Source organism: Fopius arisanus, unplaced genomic scaffold, assembly GCF_000806365.1.
Source record: "Fopius arisanus strain USDA-PBARC FA_bdor unplaced genomic scaffold, ASM80636v1 scaffold00065, whole genome shotgun sequence".
In the NCBI taxonomy this organism is placed as follows: Eukaryota; Metazoa; Arthropoda; class Insecta; order Hymenoptera; family Braconidae; genus Fopius; species Fopius arisanus.
The window spans coordinates 440298-455632 of NW_011887804.1; the positions used below are offsets into that span (position 1 = coordinate 440298).

Below are 15335 nucleotides of genomic sequence, written 5' to 3' on the forward strand. Positions count from 1 at the left end.
GCCATTAACCCCAAACGGTCCGTATGGTCCGTATGGTCCGTATGGTCCGTATGCTCCTTTGGAGGATTGCCCACTGCCGGCGCCACCGAAACCAAGTCTTGAATGAGGACCGAATCCTCCTGGTCCACATGCTCCGCTGCCATCATCGCCAAGCGGTCCGTATGGTCCGTATGGTCCGTATGCTCCATTAGAGAATTGCCCACTGCCGGCGCCACCGAAACCAATGAGTGTTGATTGAGGACCTAATCCTCCTGGTCCACCTGCTCCGCTGCCATCAACGCCAAACGGTCCGTATGGTCCGTATGGTCCGTATGAGCCTTCGGAGAATTGCCCACTGCCGGCACCACCAAAACCGATGCCTTCTGATTGTGGACCTGATCCTCCTGATACACCTGGTTTGCTACCATAAATATTAAATGGTCCATAGGGTCCATATGGTCCAGCAAGACCTCCGAAAACTCCGAACCCTAATTGAGAACCTTGGCTACCAGGACTGCCTGGCCCGGAACTGCCAAAACCAATAACTCTAGATGAATCTGACCCTCCTGGCCCGCTAGATGATGATGGATCTTGGTTTGGCAGGCGTGATGTTACTGGACCACTTGATGGTGAGTAATATGGACTATCACTTGGACCGTACGTGGAGAGAGGATTTTGGATAAAATCAACATTAACCTTCGCTCTGTGTAATCCAAGCCCATCAGGTGTAGGGATATCTGCACGAGCGGGAAAGACAATTGGTTTGATATCTTTGCTGCTGGACGAGGGAGAACAGAGATCGCCGATAGGTTGGAAGCTGCAGAAAAAAAAGAAGTCAAAATTATTCAGAGGATCGAGTGTTTGAGAATTACTGTTTTTTTCTTAAGAGGAGAAAATCTTTACGGTGATGATTTATCGGAGTTATCGTCTGTTATCGTCTCGACTGGTGTTGATCCCCCATCTGGTCCGTAAACTGAATCATCTTCAGGTACATACTGAGTACCTGATGATGCACCGCAATTCGGCTCTATCGCTGGTATTCCTTTGCAATCTGACAGTCCTGAACTCACGAGGGTAGTCGATGGAACTGTTGTTGCCGCACTTTGTCTTACCGCTTCATTAATTGCAACTGCTGATGCAAATAAAGTTGATATCCCTGATCCACAATTCGCCGATGCAGCTGCTATTGCAGCGCACAGCACTAGTCCTAGACGGATAATCTGCATTATATCCGCTTCAGTATTATTTTTTTAATACTAGCGGATTGAATTCTCGATGCTAACTAATCTCTCAGTACGCATGATCCACTCTTTTTATACGTTAGTCCTCTTGTAGATCGTTGGGAAATACTTTGTTTTCTTCTTCTCTTGTGGGCTTGATGCAGGAAGAGTTCCAGTTCCACTTCCTCGTGGCTTCCCGGAGAAATCTCAAAGAAATTTTTGTTTTTGTATTTGATTCCGGGTCTGTGGTATGTTGAATTGCAAAACTCGAGAATATCCCGCTTTATTTGTTTGTTGTTAACTATAACAGGATTTAAGACGTGTTTATATTATTTGTTATTGTTTTGTGTCAGTGGGTGGACAACCGTACACCGTAGATCGGTTAATTTGAATGTCATCATCTGCTTTGATATGGCTGATGCAAAATTACCGCTTTACTCTGCAACAACTGCAATTCATTCCAGTTTATAAAGTCCATTGAACTCTTTCATAATTGATTATTGGATATGATTAATTTTATCGGATTTTCATCACTGATTGATTATCTAATTTATTCTTAAGCCATTACCCATACAAATTCTTCGTTTTGTCTCTTCTTATCTTCAAAGGATTGAAATGATTATTCCACGCAATAAGTCAAGTCCAGAATTTATCAAAGAGCCTCTGACGTTATGACGTTAGAAATAATTCAAACAGAAACTGCAAAAAAAGTATTTTTTTTTATGTATGATTTTTGCGGCCGAGACTTGCAAAAAAATCGGCAGAGGAAATTTGAAATCTAAAAATTAACGCAAGACGTCTATTATTTACTTGCAAATTTTCGATATCGATTTTTCGAATATTGAAAACAATTTTACCGATGGGGTATTATATAGACGGGAGTAAATGACAATGAAAAAACCACATGAGTTGTAAAAAAATGCATATCTTTTATTAATTCATATCAAATGGTAACAGTACAACGATTATTGGAAAGATCAATAGTCTGCTTCTGATCGGGTCTAGCGATTTCATCAATCGATGTTGGACTCTTGGGGTGTACGTTGATAACGATCGCAATGTTCGTCAGGATTTTTCCAAGTCGAAGATTGTTGCCTCGATATTTCACATTTCCATTCATAAGGCCAAGTCTGATCCCATTGACATTCTGCACATAAAATTTATGTTCAATTAGATCTGGTGCATATGTTAATGTCATAGATATCTTACCTGTATCAGGAGGAAAACGAGAAGAGCAGTTACCAGTTTCATGATAAAAATGCAGACTGCGTCATTCCATTCTCCCGGGGTTCAATTTGTCGCGTGTCTCATCAGACGTGACTTCTGCTCAAAACAATTATCAATAAACAATAACTTCCGGATCAATCGGGAAATTGGGTCATAACGTCAAGAATACATCGAGTCAAACAGGAAAAAAATGTATTTACAATAGTTAGTAATGAGGTATGAGATTTTTACACTGAATATAAATAAGTATTTTGCACGTGAAAGGGGATCTTCATTTGTTAAAAAAATCGGCAGCTCGCTGTCTCTGTGGAAGATTGAGAAGATTATCCGTCAGTATGATATTTCGAGATTGACGCTGATTATCTGAGAGATCTGGAGTTCTGCCGGATGTAAATCTTGGAGTTAAATTCGTTGTTTTAACGCCGATTGAAGGAGTTCTTGGTGTTCTCCGAGGTGTGGGAGTACTGATTATTTTTAATTTCTGGGTAGCCAGTCTTCTTGCTGCTGGTGACATAGAGCTCAGACGATCAATGGTTGATAAACTCCTGGGTGACGGACTGCGACCAGAAAAATTATTGTTACTCGGAATGATTTTTATTAAAACGGCACGAACAGAAAGACTTCGATAAAAATTACGTGAATTTCGTAATTCGGAGGACAAATAATTCACGATAAAAATTAGAGAACACTCTGTAATTCAAAAATATAATGCGAAAATACTCACGTGGCAAAAGATCTTCTGGCTGCTTCGAGAGCTTTATTCTTCCTGTCTCTGTGCCTTTCCCCTGCCTTTTCCGCCAACTGCAGTGCTATTTTTTCCCTCTTGGGTGGTTCAGCCATCCTGAACGAGGGGCCCTGATTGCTCCTGAACAGGGGTGTATCACCACCATCCAACCTGAAAGGAGTCCCTTCAATCTGCCCCCAAGTCATCAAAGGACTGTCACATTCCCCAGGTCTAGGACTCGGCGTGGCCACAAAACTGAAGCCATTAATCCGCGGCGTTGGATTCCTCACTATTTCCTTCCCATCAACTCCTATTTTTCCATCATTCACCTTCGACTGGCATTTTGCCAACTCATTAATAGTCTCTTTATTCTGTTTCTCATTGAATGGATTGACAGTGAGTCTAGTGTTATCATGGACAACTTCTTGCTTCCTCTTGGCCATTTCTACTTTCTCATCTGGAGTCAGTTCCACTCCATCGGGGACATACATTATGTAATTTTTATTCTTGTAGCTCCAGGTGTCGAGTGACAGGGGCTTTTTTATCCCTTTTCCATCCCCAAGAGCTGCTATCTTGTTCGCCTCAATTGCCAGTAGCTTTGACTTCTCTTCGACATCATAGAGCCACGAATATTTTATCCTCTGTCTTTTCTCAGCCTCTTCCATCATCTCCTCGAAGCTCGCATTGTCCTCGCTAGTGTGAGTACTCAAAAAGCTGTCCAATCCAATCCTGTCTTTCACACCATCATCCAGAGTGCTTTCTGATTTTGCAATGACACTTTCGCTGTCGGATATTTCACCGGGTTCCTCTCGGAGAGGTGTCTCGAATGTCGCTGGACTTGATACTCTCTCGGTGACAGGACGACCTGAGCTGTATTTCTCGTACAACTCGCGCATTTTTTTCACATCATTTTGCTCCAATGCTGCCAGGTAATCGTTCTGAGCTTTTAACTTTTCCAGATCCGGGAAGAAGTCTCGCTCTATGATTTTTCCCATACGCTCCACGTACGCCTCTTCGTCAAGAATTTTTGCCTTGAATTTTTTTGATCGCAGAGGTGTTCCACTCGGTTTCTTGAAGATCTGGAGATCAGGGTTTTTTCGGGCTGCCTCCAGGGCTTGAGAACCTGGAGTACTCAGTGGTGAATACATCTCCCAATTAAATTGTCCCCAATTTAGAAGTTATAATGGAGGTTATCCACTGGGTGACTGTCACTGTTTTTCTATTTCTTCAGTTACCTAAATTATTAGGCAACTAAATAGAAAAAAAAATTGTCCGAGAGACTATTATTGTTTGAACACTCGATTTTTACAGATTAATGCGTCACTAAATACTGAAGATCACTTATTTTTTCTTCTCGAATGTCTGACATGACACACAGCGATATCAACAAGCTTTAGCTCCTATCCAACTGTTTTATCAACACAGCTCTCCAGGAAGTGGTGACATCTTCATCTGAAGCTGCACGAGTGGAAAACAAAAAATTCGAATTATTACCGGGAAAATAGTGCGCTGTACGAAAAAAACATGAACGATTTGTTTTTATTTTTTTTATTTATCCATCACCAGAGGTATAATCATTCGATTTTTACACTCAAGGACTTGTTTCTAATTAATCCGCATAAAAAGCTGTCTCTTCAATAATTTCCCATTTTTTATTTCTCCCTCTCAAACCTCAAGCTCTACTCCCCCAATTTCGAATTATTATCAAAGATTAATATTCCAGTATTTGTTCATAATTTATTGAGAAAAATGGGATTTTCCGTGAGACGTGCGCACAAGATGAAAAACGCATGCGCCAGGGTGCGTAATTGGTCATTAACAGAACGGAGCGATTGCCGAAATTGAAGTAACAAATAACGAGTTATATTCTGGTTGTAGGTATTCGTTGGATTGCCCGTTGGAGGAAAATACGAGAGGGTGAAATAACGTGGCATAAGATACTTGGAGTAGCGAAAGTGACTCGAACTCCTAGAGGTGTTGGGATGCAGCGTTGACAGACATATGAGGATTCCAGCGGCGAGATCGGATATGTGCGCCGACTACCGAAAACCCCGGTACACCACAATATACCACCAAAAATTACATTTTCAGAATAAAATATAATATTCCCTAAATATCAATCATCGACGATCTACCCAATATAATATAATGTATAAATTATTCTATCTGTAAATGACATATTAATAATATTATACTCCGACTGGAAATGCAATTTATTAGAGATACATGGATTTTCGTATGCATCATATGTATATAGATATATTATTTATATAAATATTTAATGTGTGAGATATATTTTCGGATGAAAATGCAATATATCACGTGGAATTATTTACGTATATTTTTTTTTTACAGTTGTCAATGAAGAAACTTTTATTTTCAATTCTCCTCCTCAATATTTCTTGAAAGAATCATTGAGACTAAATACGGAGAATTGTTGGCGGAACACTGTCATCTCCAACGTCTCACTTACACTGCAAGACTAAATTACGACAGTCCCAGAAGAAGAGATCAACCTCTTTTTTTTTTCACCCTCTGTTATTTACATCACAGCTAAGGTAAACTTTTCGTTCGGGATCTTTGCACCCGTTCAGCGTCTGTCTTCGAGTCGCATATTCGTGACGATTGATATCTTCCGTCCTTAAAAAAAATGCTCCTCCATTTATTTATCAGAAAATACTAATTACTCTGGATAATTATCGACTCCGATCCCGATGGAGCGTGATGAAAATTATGAAAACTTTATGCAGTACGTCCAGTCACGTACTGGATTTTTTATTTTTCACCTTGATAATGATTATTTATCTCGACAGTGAATAGTTTTGAATTTCTTTTTATAAACTCGACGACAAGGAGGGAAAGGATATTAACGTTGAGATGAAAAATCAAAATAAATGGCAAATGTTTTGGTTTAAAGGCACTCACGAAGCTTTAAACATAAACATGGGAGGTGCGATTTGACGTACAAGCGAGAGGAAAAGCCCTTTACATTGGGGTATGGAGTCTGCTTTGAGAGTATCCAAAGAGGAAGAGTACAGAGACTGTGGATGTGGATGCAGAGGCTGGAATCTGTAAATCTGTCATTGCAACCATATCCCTGGTGCGCGTGCGAGTCTCATACTGGCGTCGCGATGCTTGCCAGCATTAAAAAATTTTTTTTCTCTTATTTTCTTTCCTCTTTCATCCATTCAACTATCCAATCATCCACTCCTTTCTATTTTTTGGCCTTTCCTTTCTGTGAAAACTATTCGGATGTCAACTCGCATTATCGAACCGGAACCGAATCCCTTTCGACTGAACAAGAAAATCATTTGAAAATATTTGCGAACACCAATTATCATTCCTATTTCAAGTGATTCACATTTTTCATTGAAATCGTATTGCTATAATCACTCAATAATTATTAACGTTAATTTGTAACATTGAGGAATTGTGTGAAATTGTTTTTCTCAAACAGAAAAAAAAACGGAATGACTGTTATAATTGGAATGTAATTAAAATAGTGACAGAGATTGAACTGGAGAAATGATTTTTTAATTGATAATAAAGAAATTGAATTGTCTTTTGTAATAAAAATAATCGGTAAATGTCTCTCGGTTGATTCCGTAATTCGATGGTCAATTGCAGGTTTAATTACCGCCGTTCAATGAAATTAAAAATTGATAATAAATAATAGAAACTGTGAACCTCGACTTTCACACAATTATAGTCACGCTGAGTGAAAACAATTTTCTCCGAAATCTGAGTGAATTTGTTTCCCCGAATGGGGAGGAAGCAAAATGATGACGGATTCACGATTCTCGTGGGTGCATCCACCGAGATGACACAATTGGTGAATAAGTGTCTGCAAAAAAATTGAAAGGAAGATGAAAAAAATGTCCATCCGCACACAACCCCGTGGAATGCATTTTTGTACGATTAATTTGTCACAGAGCAAATAAAGTGACAAATATATTGTCCTGATGATTCTACATCTTTCTTTTTTCACGAGAATTCGTGTTAAACAGTCAAAACCCCTGAGCATCCGACAACTTTTTGTCCGAATGAATGAACAACCAATTCCGGTTGATGAAAGGGTTTATCAACCCCAGGGTATCATTTCATTATTTGTTCGACTATTCACCAAATAATTCAGCCACAATGTTGCATATTGTGAACTGGGAAACCACTTGCATGAGAATGACCCACTTTTTTTTCCATTCATGTTTGCATACGCACGTAATAATTCATGCCCCGCAAATACGCATTGCGAAACCTTTCGATACAATGAAAAATACATCATACGTTCCAGTTTAAAAAATTGCAATTTTGACTAAACAACAACAGGTGACGGGAAATGACGGAAAATTTTTCAAAATTCTCCATGGCAAATATTGCATAATTACATTATTTATACTATTTTATTATATTGCTGGATTAAAGTGAAGTATTACCGAAATTTTTGACTGAATTATGACGGAATTGATTGAAATGATCAATTGAAGAAGTCATTGTTCTCAATGGAATATCAATTTTAAAATCACTGAACTGTTCTTGCCGCACAAGAACAAGGAAGACGAATGGGAAAAACTGAAGTGGAGGAACTGTTCTATTTTTTGCCCAGGAAACCCGACCTTTTGGTACTTATTTTTTTTTTCTCGTCCTAGGGTCATCAAGCACTTGAAAACAAAAAAATGAAGAATTCCACTAAATGCAACAGTACAAAAGAGAAACACCCAGAACTTAGCCCGGGTATTCTCCAATTTTTTGCAATCATATACGTTGTTTATTTGCCGTTGAAATATTTACAACTGTTGGAGAGTTCGGAATGATCTTGAAGTAGTCTAAAGGAAATAGATGGAGGAGGTCAAAGATGAAAAGAATACACGAATTTTACTGCCGTCGTCGTTATGCTACGACGAACATCTCGTCGTCTCTGTAGCTCTTTACGTGCAACTCTCAGTGTTTAAATCCAAAATTAACACTTGAACTTCATTAAACAACCGCTATTTAATTTAAAGACCGCCTGGCAGATCGATTCCGGGAAAATTCTTTACGATGAGTCACAATTATGAAAATTAACACTCAAACTTCATTAAATAACTGCAGTTGCAATAAATGCACAAAAAAAAAAATGATTGACCAAATGAGTAATTAGTAAAAAAAAAATGAGGAGCTGATTATTTGGAAATTAGTTATGTATTAATTATGGATTAAGTGTGGATTAATTGTGGATTAATTAGTTCGTGTTGTAATATTTCTTTTCAAATAGCATTTTGTTTTATTTTCTTTCTGTAGCTGTTGTGATTTGATTATTGTAATGAATTTCTCGTGACAGTAGAAAATGAATGACACAATGGTAACTAGCATTTTGGAATACTTTTCTGGCAGCTAGAACCGCTAATATGTTTACACTGCCTGACTCCCGTGCTTCTCATCAATCACTGACACAAAGTGTCAACCCAGTATTCATCCAACCATCGTTTTGTTTCTAGTTCCTGTCCCATAACTTACCAAAGACTTCAACTCTCAACCCCGAACCAAATCATTCACCATGCAAACTTTGTCTTCATCTCCTTTTTTTTCCCCTGCAGACCTAAACGACTTGGCAATTTACTAGATTTCGTAATGAGTGGTCGGTAAAAATACAAGACAATAGTTTGGCACCAGAATATTTTTATTCAGTGTAAACAATCACATAATACTTTTTTTATTATTAATTTAGCTAATGGTCGTATGGACGAGGTTCATTTTGGATAATTTATTGAGGCAATTAACAAACGAGTTTTGTCACGGTACATATGCGTCTTTTATTTGGGAACGTGTGGCGGACTAAGTTTTTGGCTCGTTTGGCATTTGAGACAAGCCAATATAAATAGATCCACTTTGCTCCTACAAAAGGCACTTTGTTTTACCAGTCAACTGTGGACAATCAGCTTGGTTTGTGTGATTCCATGATCTCCAACGTTTACCAGCACTTGAACACTTTTTTTTTTTCGTCCGGTCTTTGGTTCCTCTTCATTGATTTTTCATTGAATGTCGAGGCATTTTGAGGTGATAAATAATCCCTCGTGAATAGTACGATTGATCTTCATTATCGGGAATCAAGAATCTCCTCGTTGTTGTTTAGGCATGTGGTTTTAGCGGATTAATACAGATTGTCAAATAAATCATGTTAAACCCCAGGAAATCATCAGTCGAAAAATAACAAAATCTTTTTTATTACAATTCTGTAATTTCGGTTAAAGTTAAATCCAAATAATTATAGTACAGGTACGCTTTTATTTGTTATTCTTGTCGGATGATCTCTTCAGTTATGACTCAATTTTTTTGGAACACGTGCATTCTAAATTTATGGTATTAAATCCGACTATTTGAAAGCTACGATCCTAGAGTTTAGGATGAAATAATAATAACTAACATAACTTTAACGATAAAACTACGATAAATATTCACCTTTGGGAAATTGGAGTTGAGGGAATTATTCTGAATTGATTTGATTTTTAATTGAACGAAAAATATGAGAGAGTGTGACACTTTGAGAGATTAATTTTATCTGAAAATCAATTCAATTTATAATTTTTCTTTCCCACTTCAACTTCCCACTCCGTCATTTGAATCAATAAAAAAATATTTATACAACAGTCCAATTACCGCGTTGACAAGATTCTTTGGTATTTCATTCTCAAAACAGTTCCACAATTTTTTTTTATTCATTTCCGGTAATAAAAGATACTATCGTGGGCCATAAAGTGGAGCTCCATGATGCGGATGATGCGGTGAATAATGTCCAGCGACATTGATGTGCGTCGGTTGATGGTGTCCCGGGTAATTCCAATGTGCACTGCTGTAGAACTGATGGTGATGATGATGATCTGAATTTGATAGCGTTGGTACTGGCTGGACTGAACTCTGATATGTACTATCATTTCCCGGTGTGCTACCTGTTGCTGGTCTCTTCGCTGGATTTTGTGGAGACACACCTGTGGAGTTCGATGTATCGCAATCGTCGGGCTCGCAGTCTCGAAAACCCTTGGCGAAGGGGTTGCTGGCTATTTTTAATTGAGTTATCCGATGATTTTGGTAGGCTGTCACCGCAGTAAATCGAGTCTCCGAGAATGAAAAGGTCTTGAAGTTCTCGGTTCGAGGGTCCGGTGCCGAACCTGGGGGTGAGGGTGCCACCACTATGTGACAACGGGGTTGATATCTGTGCATTGAGTTCAGAATTATCTAGAACATATCCATTTTATAATTATTCATCATTATTCCATGACCCTATTTTTTCTGTATTTTTCCTGAAGTTCAATAAATTTTCAAAAATCTGAGAAAAACCGCCGGAAAATCATAGCATTCCCAATCACCTATAAATATCCACCCCACCCCAAAATAATTCAAATTCAGCAAATAATTTTTTAATTTTTCCATACACTCGGTAAAATAAAATAAATCATAAACAATAAACTCGGACTGGCATTTCCCTCAGAATTACGCCACAAAATCCCAATTACACCTCCGAATTTCATATTTTTAGCATCAGTATTTACGAAATAATCTCCACATGTTTAAAAATACACCGCCACTTCCTCGCGTGGAGATTTTTTCCAGCACTTCGAGGGATACCGCAAAAATTTTCACACGACCAAGACATTTTTCTCCCGTTGGATAAACCCGAGTTGCGGAAGAAAGTTATGATGATCTTGAAATCTCATATGCTGTATAAATAACAATAAAAAAAATGGTGAATAATAATAATGAACAAGGAAAGAGGACACATGAGGAGGAAGAGAAACCACAGGGGGCGGCCACGATGTTTGACAGGCTGAAGCATCCCAGTGACTAATTAGTGTAAAAAGTAAACCCACCAAAGCCCATGATGCCCCAAGTGTTGTACGACTGAGATATTCTGAAGGAATACGACACCCTCTCAAGCACACGTGCTTCCAAAGACTCCCCTGAACACGTGGTGATCTGAACAAACGCCGAGGATTTTCGAGTGAAAGCGACACCCCGCTGCTCCCTTTAATACCCCTCCTCACCCCTAAAAAAATTATTTTTCCAGTTTGAAACAAAATATAACCCACCGCCATCCCCATCTCGTGGGTCTCTACCAGAGATCAACCAGAAATTTCATAATCTGGCGTCAATTAAGAAATCCTAATCCTAATCACCCCTTTCTGAAATTATTTTTCCCCCGGAGACGTTTCACGGCTCGATTCAGTTGGCTTTAACCGCACCACGACATTTTTCATTCTCACGTGACAAGAAGAAAGGAAAAAATTCAAATAAATTTGTTCTGTCTGAACGCTCCGGATTTTTCGGATTCCTTTCATCCCCTCGTGGCGCCTGCCACTGCCAATTAAAAGTGATAACGAACGCAATCGATGGGGCGAGTGTTATTCTCATTTTTATCATTTTTAACACATGAAAAATTGTTTTTATGTAACGAAGAGAGGATACTTGTTTAATTTAAGTTTAATTGTTTAACGAGAACTTGACTTGCAGGATTTGACTGAAGTAATTATTATTTGGATATCTCCGACGAAATTAATTATATCGCTGATGAATTGTTAATGGAATAACAAAATATAAAGATGTCGTTTTTTATGTTGAATTGATTTAAACAAATGGGTTAGTGGAGAATGAATATCGAGGCCGTGGCCCAATCGCGCTGACATTCGCTGAATTCCTCGCTCGCCTTCATTAGCTGTAAATGTCGTAATCGTATAAAAATTCTTTATCTATCCACCGAGTGTTCACAGGATTATTTATCCTCCCTCTAGTCCAGCTTGGGGAGTCAAATGCATAATTATGTCTCGACAATTGGCCAGTGAAAAATTATTTCCATAATTTTTCAGTCCCAGAAGCATTACAATAATTTTCTTGGAGGGGTTCACCACAGACTCGTATCTCAGGTCAATTAAGGGGAACTCGTCCGAAACGACAAACACGTGGAACCCACAGCAGTATACACACACCACAGATATTTTATGTGGCAACTCTCCCTGAACCAACAGTATTTATTCCAATTCGTAAATAGATAGCAACTTCTCGCTCCAGTTTTATTTTATCAGTCTCCCAGGAAAATTCATTCCATTTTTTATTCCATTTTTTATTCCATTTTTTATTACATATTTTATTCCATTTTTTATTCCATATTTTATTCCATTTTTTATTCCATATTTTATTCACCGGTTATCGCGTTGAATTTTATTTAATAATAGTATTGCAAGTCAAAATATTTTGATGTAAATATATTACGTTACGAGAATATGAGCCCGAAAAATGTTACAAGTCGAGATATTACGATATCGTTATATTATTTTTTAAAATATTACAAATTAAAGGATGAATTCTATGGATGCATTCGTAATTCGATCGGTAACATTTTATGATTCGGAATATTGAATAATTATTGAGATATTGAGGGAGTAATTGCCCTATTTAACAATAATGAAATTATTGAATTGATTGATCGAAGAATGAAAAAAAATGGGACGATCCCCTTTGATAATTTCAATTAATCTATTGAAGTAATGAGAAAGGATTTTCACTTACGTGTCCATTATCATCTAGTTGATTATTCGTCAGCTTGAGTTTATCAAATGTGACTGGCTGTTTCATCCAATGTGCACCACTTGCTGGGCTGTCAGGATGTACATGAATCCTCGGTGGTGACACAGGATCTGCCCGACCAGCGACCACCCATGCACTGCTGTGAAAAGCATATCTGTATCTCTTGTCGTCGCAGGGAACGAAATCCATGACAAGGAGGTACTCAGCATTTGGTTCCAGTCCAAAAAGTCGACACTGAACAATTTCAAAAAGAAATCCAAAAATCCATTAAATCCCCATCAGATCAGATCCAATGATCTAATGATTATTAATCAACCTGAAAGGTAGGGAACATCCTTCGTCCTGCTTTGGTGACAATCATCTCGGTCCCCAGCTGATGAAACTCTTCCCAGAGAGGTCTTGCCTCAAGAGCAGCGCCGGCACCAGCGAGTGCAGGATGAAGAGGTCTTTTTGATCGATTTTCATCAGGTGTACCTGTTGAATTTGCGAGATCATCGGTCCTCCGGTGATTATTGTTGCTGTCATTCCTGGGAGTCTCTGAGGCACCAGATGGTGGGGCCAGTGATGAATCCTCAGGGCTTCGAGAGGGCTTAACTCTTCCAGCGGTCTCCAGACAAGCTGGAAAAAATATTGTCCTCGAATCAGAGATATTCAGAGTATCGGTTAACAATGCAAAGAAACAGTCTGAAATGTTGCGCTAAGTGCATTGCAAGTTGGAGGAATAAAAGGGAACTCGGTCGGCTAAAAGAAGAATTCGTTTAGGACAGTTAAAATTAAATCGCCCAGTGATTGTACTCCACAGAAAAAAATCTGGATTGTTATTAAAATTGGTAGTTCATTTGGGAAAGAGAAATATTTAATCAATTGTCAATTATTTAAGGAATTGGGATTAATTAATCCATTAATCGACTGATTTTCGAACAATGATCTTCCGAGAAACGTCCAATTACGGACAATTGCAATTTTATTATCGTGCAAGTTTCACCAATTTCGATGAATTCCGATTTTTTATAAATTACGAATTGTTTGATTTAATTTTAATACATAATTTATCGATTTATTGTTATTCTAGAAACATTCTGCTTTCGGATTATTGAAATTCTCGAAATCGATTATCCGATTTTTAGAAATCGGATTATTTAAGGTAGAACTGAGTAATGGCCGATATGAAAAATTTTAAGGCGAATCGCAATCGGAATATTAATTTTATCAGTATCGATTTTCTAGGAATACCTAAGATTTACCTTCCATCTGCTGCATGGGTGATGGAATCGTAGATATTTGCTGAGGATGTGGCGGTCCATGATGGACCGGCCACTGCTGATAACAACAATCCGTGGAAATGCTATGCCTCTGATCATGATGCTGCATATCCATCACGAAACGATAAAAGATAAAAAAAAAAACGCGCAACAATTTGAAAATAATCACCAACCCCCAACCGATCGGACAGTCTCCACAAGTCACAGTATCACCCCAATAAATTTTCCAAAGCAGCTGTAATAATCATGATACAACTGATGTCACTGTCACTGATGTGGTATTATATTAATCGTAATTCAAAGTGTCTTGTATAATCACAGCTGATATTCACTGGGTGCCAGGGAGTTGAGGGAATATCCTGACGATTTGGTTCATCGTCGCGCTACCGAACACTCGCCAACAGCCGGTGTCTTCACCTCGCTATCCGATCGCTGACAGAGACCAAAATCCCTCGGATTTTACACAGGGCAGAATGCAACACTCGCCAAGGAACGAGACCAATGGAAAAAGAGAGATGCTCCTATGAGAGTACCGACGGACACAAGTGCTTTACCCCGAGTCACTGCTTTTGACTTATCAACGGCTCATCATTTCCCTTTTTCACTCCTCTCTTCAATCATTTTTTCTCTTTTTTTTTCTTTTAGCTCCTCTCTTTTATTCACAACACCCTACCATCTTCTGCCATCCTCTGCCATCCTCTGCCATCCTCTGCCATCCTCTGTCATCTTCTCCCTTCATCCCTCCAATGCATCATCTTCCTCTTACTTTTTTTTTCTACTTCTTTTTTTCTTCCTCTTCCCCTCGGTCGACGCCATCCAACCACGAAATCTTCAGACACCAAAGGTGTGGTTTTCTTGGTGGGTCCCTCCTACATTGTACAAAACCACCCACACTTGAAGAGAGAAATTTTCTTGGCCTCGTACCGGTTGCTCGAATCATCTTGGCAAATTGCCCTGCCGGGCACCCAGGACCAGACGCTCGGATGCCGAAGGCGGAGCTTATAACATAAATAAAATATGCCCCCCCAATTTTTCATTGAAAAAACAATAAAAAACGAACCGATCTTATCCTCCACAGGGCATGTCACTTTATTTCGTATTCATACCTTTTTTTTTTAATCATCCATTACATCCACAGCTTCCGCATGGATCTGCAAGAATTCTCCATTTTCCATTTGCCGATTTTCCTCCAGGTATACCCCCAGGGAATTAAAGAAATAGAAATAAAATCCAGAAAATAGTGAAGCCCGTCGATTTAAATTGATGTACATCCAAAATTCAATGCTTCACGCATTGATCCCAGAAATTAATTACAATCCCAAATGTCACGTTTATATATACTCTATATCTATATCTCGATTTTTATGAATG

The 15335-nt window shown here is 38.6% G+C and overlaps 3 protein-coding genes and 1 long non-coding RNA gene across 9 annotated transcripts in view; 1 reads left to right on the forward strand and 3 right to left on the reverse strand.

Annotated features, from left to right (window-relative positions):
* Positions 1-1250, reverse strand: part of LOC105269140 (spidroin-1) — a 10277-nt gene extending 9027 nt beyond the window's left edge. For 3 of the 5 annotated variants that reach the window (XM_011309165.1, XM_011309162.1, XM_011309160.1), the window contains exons 1-2: positions 883-1250; positions 24-796 (exon numbers count right to left, since the gene is read on the reverse strand). In XM_011309165.1, coding sequence (XP_011307467.1) covers positions 24-796; positions 883-1205 — 1096 coding nt within the window. In that variant the 5' untranslated portion in view covers positions 1206-1250. The remainder of the gene's footprint in view (positions 1-23; positions 797-882) is intronic. The other 2 variants (XM_011309163.1, XM_011309161.1) reach the window with 2 other exon arrangements.
* The window catches only part of LOC105269143 (uncharacterized), a 20537-nt gene extending 14353 nt beyond the window's left edge, over positions 1-6184 (forward strand). Inside the window, exons 2-4 of the long non-coding RNA XR_892410.1 lie at positions 5029-5204; positions 5506-5708; positions 6068-6184. This is a non-coding gene — a long non-coding RNA (uncharacterized lncRNA). The remainder of the gene's footprint in view (positions 1-5028; positions 5205-5505; positions 5709-6067) is intronic.
* Es2 (ess-2 splicing factor homolog) lies at positions 2602-4541 on the reverse strand. The gene is made up of 2 exons (XM_011309159.1): positions 3151-4541; positions 2602-2983 (listed from the first exon to the last, which is right to left on the reverse strand). Exons 1-2 carry the CDS (start codon positions 4296-4298, stop codon positions 2698-2700), a joined length of 1434 nt encoding a protein of 477 aa, XP_011307461.1. The 5' UTR covers positions 4299-4541; the 3' UTR covers positions 2602-2697.
* A 2619-nt stretch (positions 6185-8803) lies between the features above and the next one.
* LOC105269144 (T-box transcription factor TBX1) lies at positions 8804-14610 on the reverse strand. Of its 2 annotated transcripts, none has more exons than XM_011309170.1 (4): positions 13947-14610; positions 13019-13320; positions 12685-12936; positions 8804-10359 (listed from the first exon to the last, which is right to left on the reverse strand). In XM_011309170.1, exons 1-4 carry the CDS (start codon positions 14077-14079, stop codon positions 9865-9867), a joined length of 1182 nt encoding a protein of 393 aa, XP_011307472.1. In that variant the 5' UTR covers positions 14080-14610; the 3' UTR covers positions 8804-9864. The 2 variants fall into 2 exon arrangements, with proteins under 2 accessions (XP_011307472.1, XP_011307473.1); XM_011309171.1 differs by having other exon boundaries at positions 9986-10336.
* Between the last annotated feature and the right edge of the window lie 725 nt (positions 14611-15335).

Bases quoted from the DNA above. Each gene is read 5' to 3' on its own strand.
- Es2 (XM_011309159.1), bottom strand. From the start codon at position 4,298: ATGTATTCACCACTGAGTACTCCAGGTTCTCAAGCCCTGGAGGCAGCC. The intron at 2,984-3,150 runs GTGAGTATTTTC...TTCTGGTCGCAG, and splicing joins GCCAGAAGATCTTTTGCCAC to TCCGTCACCCAGGAGTTTAT.
- LOC105269144 (XM_011309170.1), bottom strand. From the start codon at position 14,079: ATGGATATGCAGCATCATGATCAGAGGCATAGCATTTCCACGGATTGT. The intron at 12,937-13,018 runs GTTGATTAATAA...GAAATTGTTCAG, and splicing joins GGATGTTCCCTACCTTTCAG to TGTCGACTTTTTGGACTGGA. The intron at 10,360-12,684 runs GTAAGTGAAAAT...GATATGTTCTAG, and splicing joins AACTAGATGATAATGGACAC to ATAATTCTGAACTCAATGCA.